General features: G+C 44.0%; 1 protein-coding gene across 1 annotated transcript in view; it reads left to right on the top strand.

Moving 5' to 3' along the window:
- The window catches only part of LOC140741996 (ubiquitin-like modifier-activating enzyme 1), a 430,112-nt gene that overhangs the window by 287,118 nt on the left and 124,277 nt on the right, over window positions 1–18,717 (top strand). The window contains exon 22 of the mRNA XM_073072650.1: window positions 10,200–10,391. Coding sequence (XP_072928751.1) covers window positions 10,200–10,391 — 192 coding nt within the window. The remainder of the gene's footprint in view (window positions 1–10,199; window positions 10,392–18,717) is intronic.

Here is an 18,717-nt window from a genome sequence, read left to right as displayed (position 1 = left end):
GAGATGGGAATTGTACGCCGCTCAGACAGCCCGTGGGCATCCCCGCTGCACATGGTGCCCAAGTCCGCAGGAGGATGGAGGCCCTGCGGAGACTACAGAGGCTCAACGATGCCACAACCGCTGACAGATACCCGGTACTCCACATCCAGGACTTCACGGCGAACCTGCACAGAGCAACCATCTTCTCCTAAATCAACCTGGTCAGGGGATACCATCAGATCCCAGTGCACCCCGACGACGTGCCCTCATCACCCCATTCGGCTTGTTCGAATTCCTGAGGATGCCTTTCGGTCTCAAGAATGCAGCCCAAACTTTCCAAAGGCTCATGGACTCGGTGGGAAGCGGCCTGGATTCCGTTTTCATTTACTTGGACGATATCCTGGTGGCCAGCAGTTCACACCAGGAGCACGTGGCACATTTGCGCCAGCTCTGCCAACGCCTGAGCGACCACAGACTGGCAATCAATCCAGCGAATTGCCAGTACGGACTGACGGAGATCGACTTCTTGGGCCACAGAGTCAACCGACATGGCGCAGTTCCCCTACCGGACAAGGTCCAGGCCATCCGCCAGTTTCCCAAGCCCAGCACGGTCAAGGGCCTGCAGGAGTTCATAGGGATGGACAACTTTTATCATCGGTTCGTGCTGGCGGCGACCTGCATCATGAGACCCTTGTTCAGCCTGATGGCCAGCAAGGCCAAAGAAGTGGCATGGTACATGGAGTCCACGGAGGCGTTTGAGCATGCCAAGGAGGCGCTGGCAAGGGCGGCCCTCCTAGTGCACCGGAGAGTCGATGTACCCATGGCACTTACAGTAGACGCTTCCGACACGGCAGTTGGCGGTGTCCTGGAGCAGCTCGTCGAGGACCAGTGGCGACCACTCGCTTTCTTCAGCCAGCACCTATGGCCACCAGAGGCTTTCAACAGAGAGTTGCTAGCACTCTACCTGAATGTCCGGCATTTCCGGTACTTCCTCAAGGGAAGGGAGTTCACCGCGTATACGGACCACAAGCTCCTCACCTTCGCACTGGCCAAGGTATCGGACCCATAGTCGGCTCGACAGCAGAGGCACCTGTCCTTTATTTCAGAATTCACCACGGACATCCACCACATCGCAGGGAAGAACAACATCATCGCCGACACACTGTCTCGCCCCTGCCTCCACTCAGTAGACATATTGTCCTCAGGAATAGACTATGCAGCACTGGTGGAAGCACAACGGTCAGACGCCAAGATCCCAGCTTACCACACCGCCGTTTCAGGGCTCCAGTTGGAGGACGTCTCCATCGGCCCGGCAGCGGATCGACTCTTGTGTGACGTGTCTACTGGCAAACCCCGACCCGTGGTACTAGCAGCATGGAGGTGCCAGGTGTTCAACACGCTGCACGACCTGGCCCACATGTCCATCCGGGCATCCATCAATCTGGTAGCAGACAGATTCGTCTGGCACGGTTTGCACAAACAGGTCGGACACTGGGCCAGGACCTGCGTACACTGCCAGACCGCCAAAGTCCAGCGGCACGTGAACGCTCCCCTCCAGCGTTTCCAACCGACGCACAGGAGGTTCCAACACATCCACGTGGATATCGTCGACCCCCTGCCAGTCTCCCGGGATGCCAGGTATATCTTTACCATGGTAGACAGGTTCACCAGATGGCCGGAAGCCGTACCGCTCGCAGACACGTCCACTGAGTCCTGCGCCAGGACGCTCATTGCAAACTGGATCACCAGGTTCGGCCTCCCAACGATCATCACCTCCGACAGAGGGGCGCAGTTCACGTCTGGTTTGTGGACAGCACTGGTGCAGCTCCTGGGCACCCAGCTGCATCACACCATAGCGTACCATCCCCAGTCCAACGGTTTGGTAGAGCGATTCCACCGGCATCTCAAGTCAGCCCTGATGGTGTGCCTCAAGGGCCCCAACTGGACAGACGAGCTTCCCTGGGTGCTACTGGGCATCCGCACAGCCCCCAAGGAGGACCTGGGCACCTCCTTGGCGGAAGTGGTCTACGGCGCTCCCCTGACAGTCTCAGGCGAGTTCGTACCAGAGGCCCGAGGTTTGAACAAATCTCCAGCAGCGGTGCTAACAAAGCTGTGGGACAAGGTAGGGACCCTGGCACCGGTCCTGACCTCCAGGCATGGTCCCACGCCATTCTTCACCCCTAAAGACATCCGAGACTGTGAGTATGTTTTTATTCGCAGGGGCTTGCGCAGGTCACCTCTACAGCGGTCGTACGAGGGACCCTTCAAGGTGATCCGGCACAACGGAACCACGTGTGTCATGGAGGTGGGTGGCCGGGAAGAGACTTTTACAGTGGACCACCTCAAACCAGCGCACTTGGACAGTGAGCAACCAGTGAGGGTACCCGCACCTCGCCGGCAAGGCCGGCCACCCAGGCAGGCTACACAGACTGGGGGCTCCACTCCCCCGATGGACGTTTCTGGGGGGGGGTGTGGCAGTCTGCACACAGGGACTCAAACCGCCATCGGGAGCCGCAGGCAGACGCGCGGCCTGCTCAGGGTGGACCTTCCGGGGATGGTCTGATGTCATGTCCACCCTGCTGGTCACAGGGACCCTTGGGAGGGGAGATTTAAGCGCACGAGTTTGAATCAGTAAAGTAATTCCAAGTTCAGCTCTCTCTGCCTCCATGTGTTCCTTTCGTAGCATTTTGTGCGCGACTACAACTCCATTAATTCTCTCTTTTATGTTACCGTTGAGCCCACTTGCCTACCCTATTCAGCAAGTGTTCTTCATCCAGAACAATTTGAGGTGTTAATTTATTTTCCTCTTGTTTTGTTGCTGATCACCATAAATCAGCACCATAAGTCATTATCTTCTTGTGGATGTTTTGTACAGCTATTGATTCACAACCCCATTGCACATACACTCAGTTGCCACTTTACTGGGTATCTTCTGTACATAATAAAGTGGCCACCGAGTGTACTGTATCTTCATGGTTTCTGCTGCTGTATCCAGCCTTCTTCAGGGTTCGATGTGTTCTGTGTTCAGAGATGCTCTTCTGCACACCACCGCTGTAATCTGTGGTCATTTGAGTTAATGTTGCCTTCCTGTCAGCTTGAACCAGTTTGGCCATACTTCTCTGACCTCTCTCATTAATAAGGTGCTTTCACTCACAGAACTGCCACTCGCTGGATTTTTTTTTGTTTTTCGCATCGTTCTCTGTAAACTCTAGAGACTGTTGTGCATGAAAATCCCAGGAGATCAGCTCTTTCTGAGATGTTCAAACCACCAAATCTGGCACCAATAATCATTCCATGGTCAAAGTCACTCAGATCCCATTTCCTCCCCATTTTGATGTTTGGTCTAAACTACAAATGAACCTCTTGACCATGTCTGCATGTTTTTCTGCAATAAGTTGCTGTTACAGGATTTGCTGACTAAATGTTTGCATTAATGAGTGGTACTGTATATAAGTGTACTGATAAAATGGCCACTGAGTGCCGACCTGAGATGTTCGCTGCTTCTGAGAGCTATAGTTATACACAGAGAAGCATTCTCCTCTCTCTATTCGAATACACAGTCCTCACAGGTCAACATCACAAAGGTCTGACAGAGAGGCAGCCAGGAGGACAAAGTAAAATGCAGCAAATTGGACTTTCAGTGAGATGGCACAGTTTGTTAGCATCTCTGTGATGCTGTGCTATAGAATGATGCAACACAGTTACCAGCTTTCCAGGCATCACCGAGGAGAAATCCCAGCTGCAAGGAGGAATTAAAAGTTTCTATGCCCTTGTGTTCCAGTGGGAATATCAGCAGTGGAGAATCATCATAGTTATGCATCAGAAACAGTAATCCTTCGGTTCTTGGAGCTTATTCCAATGATACACAATAGGACAGTACCCATGGGCCTATTGTGAACATCAAGCCTGCACTGTTCAACTAAAACAGAGAGGAAATGCACAGCAAAGACCTTTCAATCTGCTCTTCCAACATACTATACTGAACCTATCAGAGCACCATCCAATTAAACCAGCCCATCATCCCAAAGAACAGCTTATTACACAAACTGGCACCATAGATCCTACATTCATTTTTACTCTTGCAAACATTGTTTTCTTTAATCACAAAATCACAATGCACAGATGGTAATCAGCTTAGTCCCTGTGCCAATACTTTGAAACAAGTTAGTTCCACTCCCTGCTCTGAAAATTACCTCCTGAAAGTTACCATGAAATCTCTTCCCACCACCATTTCATCCAGTGTGATTGTAGCAGGTTGCATAAGCAAATTCTTTTCACTTTATTTTCTAATTATTTTCAATCTGTCTTTACCAGGATTTCACTCAATGGATTCAGTTGGTCCTTGATCAGATCCTTCATTGCCTTCGGTCACTTTCTTTAGTCAAAGGAAAGCAAACCCAGTTTATTTCCTCTTTCCACAGAACCATCTCTGCTCTCACCCCATTTCCACATTCAACCTCTATATATTTCCAGTCCCTGGATTTTACACATATAAAGAAGGTGAAAATCGGAACAGACACAGAGCAATGTTCAAACATTTGATGATTCACAAACATTGCTTGATGGTATAATTGTTTCTGGGTAATAGCAGAACACGACCTGCAACTACAGTCTAATATAAATTTCCATCTCTCCATCAAATTTATCCTGCAGTTTCTTGACTTGAACAGAAAGTATTGAAGATCAACCTCAACGTTTGTGAACCAGTGAGACAGAGATTGACATTTCCAAACCAGTGAGACAGAGATTGGCGTTTCCGAACCAGTGAGACTAAGTTTGACATTTCCAAACCAGTGAGACAGAGATTGGCGTTTCCAAACCAGTGAGACGGAGATTGGCGTTTCTGTGAACCAGTGAGACAGAGATTAATGTTCGTGAACCAGTGAGACAGAGATTGACGTCCGTGAACCAGTGAGATGGAGATTGATGTCTGTGAACCAGTGAGACAGAGATGGATGTTTGTGAACCAGTGAGACAGAGATTGACGTCTGTGAGATTAATGTTCGTGAACCAGTGAGATGGAGATTGATGTCTGTGAACCAGTGAGACAAAGATTGATGTTCGTGAACCAGTGAGACAGAGATTAATGTTTGTGAACCAGTGAGACAGAGATTGACGTCCGTGAACCAGTGAGATGGAGATTGACGTCTGTGAACCAGTGAGGCGGAGATTGACGTTTCCAAACAAGAGAGACAGAGATTGGCGTTTGTGAACCAATGAGACGGACGTCCACGTTTCTGAACCAGTGAGATGGACATTAACATTTGTCAATTCAGTGTAATATAAGCTGATAGACTAGAACATGTCAATGTTAAGAAAGGGGATATACTGGTAAGTCCCCACAGCCAGACAGAATACCCTAGGTTGCTACAGGACGTAAAAGAAGAGGCTGTTGTGCCTTTAGTGATGATCTTCACAGAGAGAGCTGTGGGTTCATTAAACACCCTGCCAGCGGTAGTTTAAGAGGCAGGATCATTCAGGACATTTAAGAAACATCCTAGATAGGCACAAGGATGATTGAAAAATAGATGGCTATGTAGGAGGAAAGGATTGGATTTAGCTCAGGTGATCAGTGTTTCAGAGTGTCTGCCAGCTAATCGAGTTTTAGGCATGTTATTTTATAATGACTTAGGATCATTATCATGCGGCAGGGAAACAAGCCCATCAGTCCTTATCAAAAAGATTCCCATTTAAGTAAGTTCCATTTGCCTGAATTTTTCCCATATCCCTCTAAACTTTCCTATCCATGGACCTGTCCAAGTGCCTTTTAAATGTTGTTAATGTACCTGCCTCAGCTAGCTTCTGTTCAATCCTGAACTGGGTATTAATGAAACTCCACAGATTTTCCCAGCTGATTCTCTAACATTCATTGAAACATTGAACAGAAACCATGGTGGAGACCTGGAACACTGGTGCACAGGAACTTTCCCTGGACAAATTTATCCTTTAACTTACATGGACAAATGGTTTAATCATTGTGCTATCCATAGAAGTTTTTAAGCACTAGTTTTCTGCAACTTATCCTGCATTGCAATGTTTCAAAAGTTCTTCATTATTCCTTGGGGTACCCTGAGTGAATGTCACTATATAAATATAAATTCTTCAAAATCAAAGTCGAGGTAAGTCAAAGAAAATTTGGGTGCTATGGTAACATAGCTGTTAGTGCAGCACTATTACACTTTGGGGCATTGGACTTTGGAGTTCAATTCTGCTACCATCTCTAAAAAGTTTGTGCATTCACCATGTAACCACATGGTTTCCTCTGAGGACTTTGATTTCCTCCCACAGTCTTACCAGTTAATGGATCATAGTAAATTGTCCTGTCAAAGGGGTTCTCAACCTGGTGTTAACGAACCCCTCAGTTAATGATAGGGTCCATGGCATTAAAAATGTTGGAACCCTGGGCTACTAATAAATATGAGGGTTACTGGGCTTGTTGGGCTGGAAAGACCTGTTCACACTGTATTTCTAAACATAAGTGTATCATAATGGTATGTATATGTCACCAAATACTACCATGAGCCTCACTTCCTTGCAGATATTTACAGGAAAATAAAGAAATACTCTAGAATTAATGAAAAGTATACATAAACAGAGACTGACATCCATGTGCAGAACAAGACAAATTGTGCAGATTTCAAAACAAACAGATAGATAAATATGGCAAATAATGTGAGTTCTTGATTGTCTGTCATTTGTGAAATCATTTTCAGAATTGAGGTGAATGAAGTTATCCATGCTGGTTCAGGAGCCTGTGAGTTGGAGAGAGTTGTGTTGGTTACAGTGGGATGCAGTAAAGAATGTGAAAGATGACAACCAATTTCACCCTGACACCTGATCCAGATCAAGCCAGTGCCAATAATCTTTTCCCCGTCTGATTCAGTGTAGAACCTGCATACATTTAGATGATGTCACACAGAAACTTAACTCCAGTGGAGGCTGACCTGGCTAAGGCAAACAGCCCCACCTGTAATTACTAAACTGGGTGAAACACAGGTTTAAATCCTCTGTGCCACAACAGCACCTAATTCTCTCATTGCCTAATCTGCTGCCAAAATTATGTCTTAATTTACTGCAGAGGTAGAGATGCAGTCCCTGCTGCAAATTTTTTTGCTTTCAAAGCATTAACAATAATTGGATTTCTCTATTTGCAGTCTTGGTAAATTAGCAGTTGATTTCCCAAGGGGTTCCTCATTAACAGAAATAAATAGGTCTGTCTACTGCCGTCATTGTCTCTGCCTGCCTTTTGATTTCTAATTATTTCCACCTTCTTCCTTTGATGTGTGTGTCTTCCTCTCTCTCTGTCTCACTTCTTTTACATATTGCCATTGAGATAAGGACATGGGGTCAAATGAGTGACACCATTTTACATTAGATATCCATGGATTACCATCTGAATCAGAATCAGATTTACCTTCTGACATAGGATGTAACATTAGTTGGATTGCACCAGGACTACTGAAAGATATAAAATTATAATAAATTACAAGATTAAATATATAGTGGAACAAAAAAGAAATAATGAAGTAGTGGCTCATGGACCATTCAGAAATCTGAAGGAGAAAATGCTGTTTCTGAATCATTGGGAATCAGAATCAGGTTTATTAACACTGAGGTGTCTTGTTTTATGACAGCAGTACAGAGCAAGACAAAAAAATCAGGAGTAAATAAATGACTAGTACAAAAGAGGGATAGTGAGGTAGTGTTCATGGGTTCATTGTCCATTCAGAAATCCGATGGTGGATGGAAAGAAGTGTCCCATACCAGAGGGTGATGCAGCCACTTAGAATGCTCCCCATTTACATCTAGAGTCTTTGGTATATACCAATCCTACTCAGACTCCTAATGAGATATAACAGCTGTCACGCCTTCTTTGTAGAGGGTGTTTTCTCTCTGGAGAGGGTTCAGAGGAGGTTCACAAGGATGATTCCAGGAATGAAAGGGTTATCTAATGAGGAACGTTTGATGGCTCTGGGTCTGTACTCGCTGGAATTCAGAAGGATAAGGGGGATTTCATTGAAACCTTTCGAATGTTGAAAGGGCTAGACAGAGTAGATATAGAAAGGAGAGTCTAGAGGGGCACTCTTTCAAAACAGAGATGCAGAGAAATTTCTTTAGCTAAAGGGTAGTGAATTTATGCAATTTGTTGTCACATGCAGCAGTGGAGACCAAGTTGTTGGGTGTATCTAAGGCAGAGATTGATAGGTTTTTGATTGGACATGGCTTCAAAGGTTACGGGAGAAGGCCGGGAACTGGGGTTGAGAAGGAGAGGAAAAAAAGGATCAGCCATAATTGAATGGCAGAGCAGACTCGATGGACCAGATGGCCTAATTCTGCTCCTATGTCTTATGGTCTTATGGTCCTATGGTAGAATTTAGAATAACAATAAAATAATATTCAGCCCATTAAAGCAGAGATGTCGTGATTTTGTTTTTCTCTCAGAGATTCCTGAGAGGCACCTCTCTTCCTCCAAGTGTAAAGAGAGCAAAGTCTTTGAATAATCTTAAGGCACTAGTTAGATTCTTGATAACCATGGGGATTAATATTTACTAGGGGAAGAGGGCTAAAGGCAGGAATTTGAATGTTCCAGTCAGATCAGCCACTGTCTAATTAATTGATAAACATGCAGGAAGAGCTGAGAAACTCCTATTGAATATGTATCTTCATATTTATTATCTACCAGCTCCAGATGTTGTTGTTTCACATGCCTGTTTTCTGAGTGTGTAATAGATTACATGCGACTATTTCAGGGAAAATGAAAGCTCTTCCTGTTGTCTCATCTGATATTTATGCCTCACTCAAAATCACTTAACCCGCTCAAATATCAGACTGTTACATATGGAACGCAGGAGGTTTCAGAGGGGGTTCACGAGAATTATATATAAATAAATTAAAGGGTTAATATACGAGAAGCATTTGATGGTTCTGGGAATATACTCACTGGAGTTTAGAAGAATGAGTGGGGATCTCATTGAAACCTATTGAAATTTTGAAAGACCTAGATGGGGTTGATTTGGAAAAGGGTGTTTTCTATAATGGGGGAGTCTCGGACCAGAGAACACAGCTTCAATAGAAGGACATCTCTTAAGAACAGAGATCTCCTCCAAAGATGAGGAGGAATTTCTTTAGCCAGAGGGTGGTGAATCTGTGGAGTTCATTGCCACAGACGACTGTGGAGGCCAAGCCACTGAGTATACTTAAAGCTGAGGTTGATAGGTTCCTGATTAGTCATGGTGTCAAATATTATGGAGAGAAAGGAGAAGAATGGGGTTGAGAGGGAAAATAAATCAGCCATGATGAAATGATGGAGCATACTTGATGGGTGAATGGCCTTATTCTGTATCTATGTCTTATGGTCTTATGGTGTAAGAGAATGCAAAAAGTAACAAAAAATCTGCAGATGGAACTTAACGGATCAAGTAGTGTCTGATCTGATGTCTCTTGATCCACTGAGTTCCTTCAGCAGATGGTGTGGTGTGTGTGTGTGGCTACTTACTGCATGTTCATTGGCTGCTCCGTATCCTACAGCATGCTTGAAAGGGTTTCATTAAGCATAGAACAAAGAATAGCACAACATTAGAACAGGCCCTCAGTCCATGATTCTATGCCAAGTTAAACTAAATCTTTTCTGCCTGCCCATGATCCTATCCCTCCATTCCCTGCATATTCCTGTATCCGTCTAATGATCTCTTAAGCAATACTTTTGTATTTGCTTCCAAGGGTTATATAGTGTCTGCTTCATTGCTTTCAGTGACTTATAAAGTAATTTGAAGTATTCAGAAAGAAATGTGAAAGAAGCCATATTAAGATCCCACAATTTTTAAAAATTGCTGTTCTATGAAAGAACATATCACCAGTCTCAAGAACAGTACTGCATTTTCTCTGATTCTTTTACACTTTCTTCTACATTGTTACTGTTTTGCCTTGTTCTATCTCAATGCATTGTGTAATGATTTGATCTGTATGAACAGTAGGCAAGACAAGCATTCGTTATACCACATGCATGTAACAATAATAAACCAAGTCCAACTCCTGTAACAAATTCCAGACTTTGGTTTTGTGACTTTGCACGGTTCCTCTCATCTTTTTGCTCAGGGATTCTGAGCAGGGAATTAAACCCGCAACTTTAAGACTCTGAGGCAAAAGTAGAACTTAAGTATGAGGTTGTGTGTATGGAAGGTCAGTTCCTTCAGCCTTTGTTTAATCATTTTGTCTTGCAGAGCAAACTGATTGCTGGACGGATCATCCCTGCAATCGCCACCACCACAGCTGCTGTGGCTGGCCTGGTGTGCTTGGAGCTCTACAAGGTGGTGCAGGGTCACAGGCCAAGAACTGCCTACAGGAATGGCTTCATCAACTTGGCGGTGCCTTTATTTGCCTTCTCGATACCTCTACCTCCTCCGAAAAAGAAGGTAAGTGGGCTTTTCTCCCCGTGTGTCTTAGGCCTGGGCTAATCAGTCTTCGCTATTTTTAGTTTTTCATAAATACCTGCAAGAAAACAATTCTCAAAGTAGTATACAGTGAGATAGACATAATTTGACAATAAATTTACTTTGAACTTTGAAACAAAAGGTAAGTGGCTTCATCTTCACCAGTGTCATTACCCTGAGGTATGACAGACAATTCATCAGCTGCCACAGAGTGGTAACCTCTGGACCTCACTGAGCTCCATCTTCAGCATCAAGGAAGGGAATCAAACTCAGATTTATTAAGTACAATCCTGTTGACATTATTTCCATCTGAGCAATGAGGGTCCGCCGTGGCATTGAAGATATACAAAATACTGGAGGAACTCAGTAGGTCAGGCAGCATATGTAGAGGGGGATAAGATAAGATGAGATAAAATTTTATTTATCCCAAAGGAAATTATTGTCGCAAGGTTTCTCTGTCAGAAATAGATTCTTTGAAATACAAAATGTAAGTATTGAGGTACAAAATAAATACAAAATGTGCATTAAAATGTAATAGTGCAAAATGCAGATGTGCAATGAAACCATATACTTATATACTCAAGTAAGAGGAGTTGTAGAGTTTTATAGCCACAGGGAGAAAGGATCTCCTGTGGTGTGCAGTGATGTACCTCGGTGGAATCAGTCTCTTACTAAAGGCGCTCCTCTGTTTGTCCAGTATGTCATGGAGGGGATGGGAGGGATTGTCCACAATGTTTCGTAGCTTCTCTCAGACACAACCACCAAGGAGTCCAGTTCCACCCCCGGAACAGAACCAGCCTTCCTGACGAGCTTATTGATCTCCTTGACATCAGCTGCTCTCACCCTGCTGCCCCAGCAGACTACAGTGTAGAATAGATTGCTGGCCACCACTGAGTCGTAGAACATCTGCAGCATAGTACTGTAGCTATTGAATGACCGGAGTCTCCTCAGGAAATACAGTTGGCTCTGTCCTTTCTTGTTCAGAGGCTCTGTATTTTTAGTCCAGTCCCGGACAACTTACACATCCATTCCCTTGTTGGAGATGGGAATGCAGGGTGTTTTCACCTTCCTGAAGTCCACCACCAATTCCTTTATCTTAGTGATATAGTGCTACAGGTGATTCAGCCCACACCACTCAACAAATTGTCCACCACTCTTATGTACTCAGCCTCTTGACCCTGGCTAATACATCCGAAAACTTCTGCAAGTGGCAGGAATCCAAGTTGTATTTGAAGTCCAGGTGTAGATGGTGAACAGGAGGGGGGACAGGACAGTCCCCTGAGGTATCCCTGTGCTGCTAACCACAATATCTGATAGACAGCTCTGCAATCCCACATACTGTGACTGTCTGGACAGGTAGTCTGTAATCCAGGACACTAGTGGAGCATCCACCTGCATCTCCGTGAGCTTACTCCCTAGTAAAGCAGGTTGTATGCTGTTAAAAGCACTGGAGAAATCAAAGAACATGATTCTCATAGAGCTGCCTGGTTCATCCAACTGGGTGTAAGTCCATTGAAGCAGGAAGATATTGGCATCCTCAACAATAAAACAATAAAACATGAAAACTTCCAAGGGAGGAGAATACTTTATGTGGTTGGTAAGCAAACTGGAGTGGGAGCAATGATGGAGTTACATTGGTTTGGACCAATCTTTCTAATGATTTCATAACGTGAGGTCTGTTCCACTGATCTGTATGTAGTCACTGGGCATGGTGGGACATGCCTTCTTGGGTACCAGAACGAGGCAGGATGTTTTCCTCAGCACAAGGACCCTCTCCAGGCTTAGGGTCAGATTAAAGATTTATTGAAAGAATGCACACAGCTGAGTAGCACACACCTTGAGTACCCTTGGGCTGATGTGTCCGGTCCCACAACCTTGCCTGGTGGTCTGCTAAGCTCTCCCCTTACCCACTCAGCAATGACAGTCCATGTGTCTGTGGTTGTTGACTCTCCAGAGTCCCTGGAGAGAGACAGAGGCAAGAGGTGAGAGGGGAGGAGCTGGGAGGCGGATGGGTTGTAGACGGGTAAACAGAAGCCTCGTCATCAAACCTGTTGAAAAACCCATTTAACTCATTGTCTCTGTCACAGTCTCCTTCAATCACCTGGTCTCTGTTCTTCTTGTACCCTGTGATTGTTTTTATACCACTCCACACATCCTTTGAGTTGTTCTGCTGTAGTTTCCTCTCCAGCTTCCTCCTGTAGCAGTCCTTGCCCTGGTCGATCTTCTCCCTCAGTTCCCTCTGAACCAGCCTCAACTCTTCGCTATCTCCATCTCTGAATGCTCTCTTCTTCCTGTTCAGTATGGCTTTGATATCTTTGTGACCCAAGGTTTATTGTTTGGGAATTGGTGTAAGTCCTAGTTGGAACAGTCAATGATAAACAGTGGATGTTTCAGCTGACACCCTTCATCATAACTCATAATGCTGATGAAGGGTCTCAACCCAAAATGTTAACTGTTTATTCCTCTTCATAGATGCTGCCCGACCTGCTGAGTTCCTCCAGCATTTTGTGTATATGCTCTGGATTTGTCTTTGCACTTTCATGCCATGTACATTGTTTCACCACTGAATGAGTTGTAATGGGAAAGAATCATCAGATACTGCTAATTCAACCTTTATTAGTGGATTTGTTTCTCGGCAACCATAAAGCTTGAAGTACTTATGGCATCCATTTACACAAACCATCTTGTACTCAGAAATTGTAGATAAAAACCCAAGACCTGAAGGAGGGAGGATCTGAGCCAGAGGGATGGGAGCATTTTTGACAAAAAAAAAAAGACCTTTGTTCTTGATCCCTGTAAAATTTCCAGGATATTTTTAAAAATCATTTTGGTTATTCTCTCCATGTATAATACATCCACAGAGACTCATAAAGAACCAATAAAATTAAGCTGTTAAGGGTGTGTTAGAGTAATATCAAGCTAATATTGGCATACCCTGTTTAAATTATCGATTCATCTCTTGCATTTTCAGTAAAAGAGTTGTGTTAACAGGACTCATTTCCTTCAATAACTACATATTAGCCTCCTTTCTGAGTCACATGTGATTAAGGACACCATCCAGCCCAGGTCCCCAAGATAGGCCAGGAAAGTTACACAAAATGTAATGATACAGTGCCTATAAAAAGTATTCATTCCCCCCCCCCCCCCACCCCAGCCCCCAACTTGGAAGCTTTCACATTTTATTGTTTTACAACGTTGAATCACAGTGGATTTAATTTGGCTTTTTTTCTTAATTTGGGTTAATGGATGAGGAGTGCTTGATGGCTCTGACCTGTACTCACTGGAGTTTAGAAGAATGAATGGGAATTTCACTGAAACCTATCAAAATTTTAAAGACCTAGATGGAGTGGCTGTTTTATGAGTGTGCTCATTAGGTTACAGAAGTTACTTTCAGTAATATCACCATTTGAACAGAATAGTGCTTTAGCGTTTTCAAAGCAAAAGAAAGCCAGTGCCAGTTCCAACGTAAATGCTATGTGGAACTACCTGAATACATATTTATTTTGGGTATTCCATGGTTCCGAGCTTTATTCAAGCATTTTCTGTACAGATGCAGCTCAGCCTGAAAAGTTAAGTCCATGTTCATAACACAAAATGCACACAACAGAAAGTAAAGCGTTCAGAAGAAAAGAGTATAAATTTCAATTTTGCTTAAAAGTTCTAAGTGCTAACTTGATGTAACTATCTTAATTTAACTTAGCATATGATTAAAAGCTGTTTAAAACTAGTTTTATGTGTGTGCTCCTTAAGTTAAAGAAGTTACTTTCAGTAATATCACCATTTGAACAGAATAGTGCTTTAGTGTTTTCAGAGCAAAAGAAAGCCAGTGCCAGTTCCAATGTAAGTGCTATGTGGAACTAACTGAATACATATTTATTTTGGGTATTCCATGGTCCCAAGCTGTATTCAAGCATTTTCTGTACAGATGCAGCTCAGCCTGAAAAGTTAAGTCCATGTTCATGACACGAAATGCACACAATAGAAAGTAAAGCGTTCAGCCTAGGTAGTTCTAGGTTAGGGACATATTCGGCACAGCTTTGTGGACCAAAGGGCCTGTATTGTGCTGTAGGTTTTCTATGTTCTTCTATGTTTCCAGAAGTGGGACAGTGTAGGACCAAAGGGCACAACCTCAGAATATAAAGATGTTCCTTTGGAACAAAGATGAAGAAGAACTTCTTTGGCCAGAGAGTGATGAACCTGTGGAATTCATTGCCACAAACAGCTTTGGGAGCCAAGTCATTTGGTATACAGTATTTAAAGCGGAGTTTGTTTGGTCTTTGATTAGTAAGGGCATCAAAGGTTATGAGGAGAAGGCAGGAGAGTAGAGTTGAAAGAAAAAATAAATCAGCCATAATTGAATGACAGAGCAGACACTATGGGGTGAATGGCCTAAGTCTGTTCCTGTAACTTATAATCCTGTAATCTTAGTTGCAGCCCAAGAGATGTCAGGGTTCTGCCCCTTAGAACTATACATAACCTAACCAGTTTGCAAGTTGGGAATGCAGCCAGACATCAATAAATTTAGATTAAAATATCGGCCAACATGTAGTTAACCCAAGGTGTTTAACTCAGCAATTCAGATATTGCCGCAAAGTGAGTTCCCACGTGGCAGAAGATGCCAACGGCCCTGCAATAGCCATCAGTTCCCTCCCACCGGTCTCCTTAATACTATTTCATCCCTCTGTCAAAGTCAGTTTATTATCATGCACCGCTTTACTTGCGTCGGCAGTCACAAGCTGTGGATGAGGTGTAGTGTGGTGACCAGAAGTGCACAGTGGGATGTCTAAACAGCAGGAAGGTCAGTGGATGAAACCTGATACCCATCTGGCAAACATCACATGATCCAGGTAATCTGTGAATCGGGAAAGGTTCAGCAGTAATGACCTGAGCACAGATGTGCCTCTTCCTGATTATATCACATTAGGACTTCTGTTCAGCATCAGTTGAAAGTAGTTTTTGTTTTGGCGACCCAACAGTACCAGATGGATGTGCAGATGGTGGCTGTATGCTCTGCTCCATCGTAAGAGCTGTGCCTTACGTCAAACAAACATATTCAAAGAATAACATTAATTAAAGGAATATTTATTGTAAAATAGAAAGAGATCCACAATGGTTCAATATTTAATTCACCATCCTGTATGATGTTGTAATTCTAAGGAAGACACAGGTTCAGGCTGTGCTGATCCATGGAAAGTCCATGGAATTATATAGCACCTTGCACAACTATTAGGAGTGCCCCAATACAGCAGGGAAATAGGCTTTTCGGTCCAACTGGCCTATACCAACCAAGATGCCCATCCAAGCCAGTCCCAGTTGCCCACATTTGCTCCATAATTTCCGATCAATGTACCTGTCCAACTGTCTTTTAAAAGTTGTTACTTTGTTGGCCTCAGCTACTACTTCTGGCTACTTATTTCACATATGGACCACTTATTTAAGAGCCCCTCTTTAATCTGTCCTCTCTCACCTTAAACTTCTGGTTTTGGTTTCCCCAACCTTGGGAAAAAGACAGGGTGTATTTATCTTATTTATACCCCTCACTGGTTTTTCACAACTCCATAAAGTGGCCCTTTATGGAGCCATGTACTACAAAAGGAGGGACAATGTGCACCATTCCCTTTGTATGGATGCAGGAGCAATACCCTACTCTGAGCATCTGGACCCACAGGTGAGGAAAGCAGAAAATTGGCAATTATTAGAGCATATTTTAAATACATCCATCCCTCAGCAGTGCATGAGGAGGAAAATTGCCCTGACAACCTCATACTATCAGAGTGCCAGAGCTTATTTCCCCCACCATCTGATTTTGCTCAGGTTTCTGAAAGGAACAGATAGAACTGGTTTTACTTTGCAATGACCCCAGCTGCCCCCTAAATTTTGAACTCCAGGAACTTATGCCGTTCATTGAAAGCCCAAAACCTCTGAGAGTCTGTGTGGACAGACTTGTGCCTCCTTCCAATCTGGGGATGTGGGTTTATTTGTTCCCAAGAACTCTTAAGCATCTTTTGAACTAAGGGAAATTAAACTTTGGATGATGTCTTTGATACAACCAAACTCAAGCATGGTTTAGGACCACTCTCGAGTCAGTGAGTGGAATTAGATTTTTGCAATATTTGAGCCTACACTGAGCTGGTTAATATATTCTGGACATGCGGGTGAGGTGGCCAGCAGTTATACTAACTGACCACAGTCACACACAAATGTTTATCTCATTCTTCATTTGAAGATAGTTTGGCCACATTTCTCAGTAAATCCAACAAACAATGTGATGGAGGAACTCAGCAGGCCACACAGCAGCTATAGGAAGAAAGAAATTGTGGATGTTTCTAGTGCATCACATCACTCTAAGGCTTCACCTTCCCTATCTCTGTAACCCCTGTCTACAGCTCCCTGGGATGTTTGTGTTCCTCCATTTCTGGCCTCTTGCCCTTCCTCCATTTCCTTGCCAACTTCCTCCCTGAATCCTTCCTTCAAGACATTTCTCAAAAGCCACCTCTTCACCCGATCATTTATTCGCCAGTGTTTCCTTTGCTCACTCGGTGTCAGTTTTGTCTGACTGTGATTTTTGAGCACAGAAGCTCTGGTGTGTGGCACTGTCACAGGTGCCATGCAATAAGATGGCCTTAGTCCGAGCTCAGTGGAAGTGGCTGCCTACACACCCAATGGGCCAAAAGGTCTACTTCTGTGCTGTAGGTCTCAATCACTTTATTTTCCATATGGGAATTTAAACTAAGGCCTTGTCAGCTTTCTTCCCCCAGAGCAATGTTTTATAAAAGAGGAGAGTTATTCTCAGTGTACATCTCACAGCTCTGCTCTCTACTTTTAGTTTGATAAACCTTGGTTAGACCACACTTGAAGTATTGTATTCTGTTCTGGTCACCTCATTATTGGAAGGATGTGGAAGCTTTAGAGGGGGTGCAGAGGAGATTTACCTGGATGTTGCCTGGATTAGAGAGCATGTCATGAGAATATGTTGAGTGAGCTGGGGCTTTTCTCTTTGGAGTGAAGGAGGATGAGGTGTACAAGGTAATAAAAGGCAGAGAGAGAGTAGATAGCCAGAGGCTTTTTCCCAAAGCGAACATAGCTAATATGAGGAACCATAATTTTAAGGTGATTGTAGTAACGTATTTGGGGGATTTCAGAGGTAAGTTTTATACACAGAGAGTGGTTAGTGCATTGAACCTGCTGCCAGGGGTGATGGTAGAGTCAGATACATTTGGGAGATTTAGACGTTGCTTAGATAGGCACATGGATGAGCTATATGAGAGGGAAAGTTTAGATTGATCTCAAAAAAGGTTAAAAGGTCAGCACAATATCGTGGGCCTAAGGGCCTGTCCTGTTCTATAATATTCTATGTTCTATGTTCAATACAAACACCTATATTGGAATGCTGTTCATTGACTATAGTCCAGCATTTAACACCATCATTCCTACAGTCCTGATGAATAAGCTGCAGAACCTAGGCCTCTGTGCCTCCCTCTGCAATTGGATCCTTGATTTCCTAACCAGAAGATCACAGTCTGTGCAGATTGGTAATAATACTTCCTCTTCGCTGACAATCAACACTGACGCACCTCAAGGATATATGCTTAGCCCACTGCTCTACTCCCTCTATATCGATAACTGGGTGGCTAAGTATAGTTCAAATACCATTTGTAAATTTGCTGATGATACAACCATTGTTGGTAGAAGCTCAGATGGAGATGAGAGGGGAGATGTACAGGAGTGAGATATACCAACTAGCTGAGTGGTGTCGTAGCAATAGCATTGCAGTCAACATCAGTAAGATCAAAGAGCTGTTTGTGGACTTCAGGAAGGGTAAGATCAGGGAACACGAACCAATCTCATAGAGGGATCAGAAGTGGAGAGAGTGAGCAATTTAAAGTTCCTGCTGTCAAGATCGCTGAGGTTCTAACCTGGTCCCAACATATCGATGCAGCTGTAAAGAAGGCAAAACAGCAGCTTTATTTCATTAGGAGTTTGAGGAGATTTGATTTGTTACCTAAAACACTCAGATGTACTGTGGAGAGCATTGTGACCAACTGCATCACTGTCTGGTATTGGGGGAGGGGGGGCGCTACTGCACAGGATCAAAAGCTACCGTAAGTTGTTAAATTAGTCAGCTCCATCTTGCGTAGTATCCAAGTATCCTCCGTAGTATCCAAGACATCTTCAAGGAGCAGTGTCTCAGAAAGGCGATGTCCATTATTAAGGACACCCATCACCCAGGACATGTCCTCTTCTCATTGTTACCATCAGGAAGGAGGTACAGAAGCCTGAAGGCACATATTCAGTGATTCAGGAACAG

This window comes from Hemitrygon akajei, chromosome 19, assembly GCF_048418815.1.
Source record: "Hemitrygon akajei chromosome 19, sHemAka1.3, whole genome shotgun sequence".
NCBI classification, from domain to species: domain Eukaryota; kingdom Metazoa; phylum Chordata; class Chondrichthyes; order Myliobatiformes; family Dasyatidae; genus Hemitrygon; species Hemitrygon akajei.
Note: the sequence above shows the minus strand (reverse complement) of the source record. Positions and strands in the feature narration are given on the sequence as shown.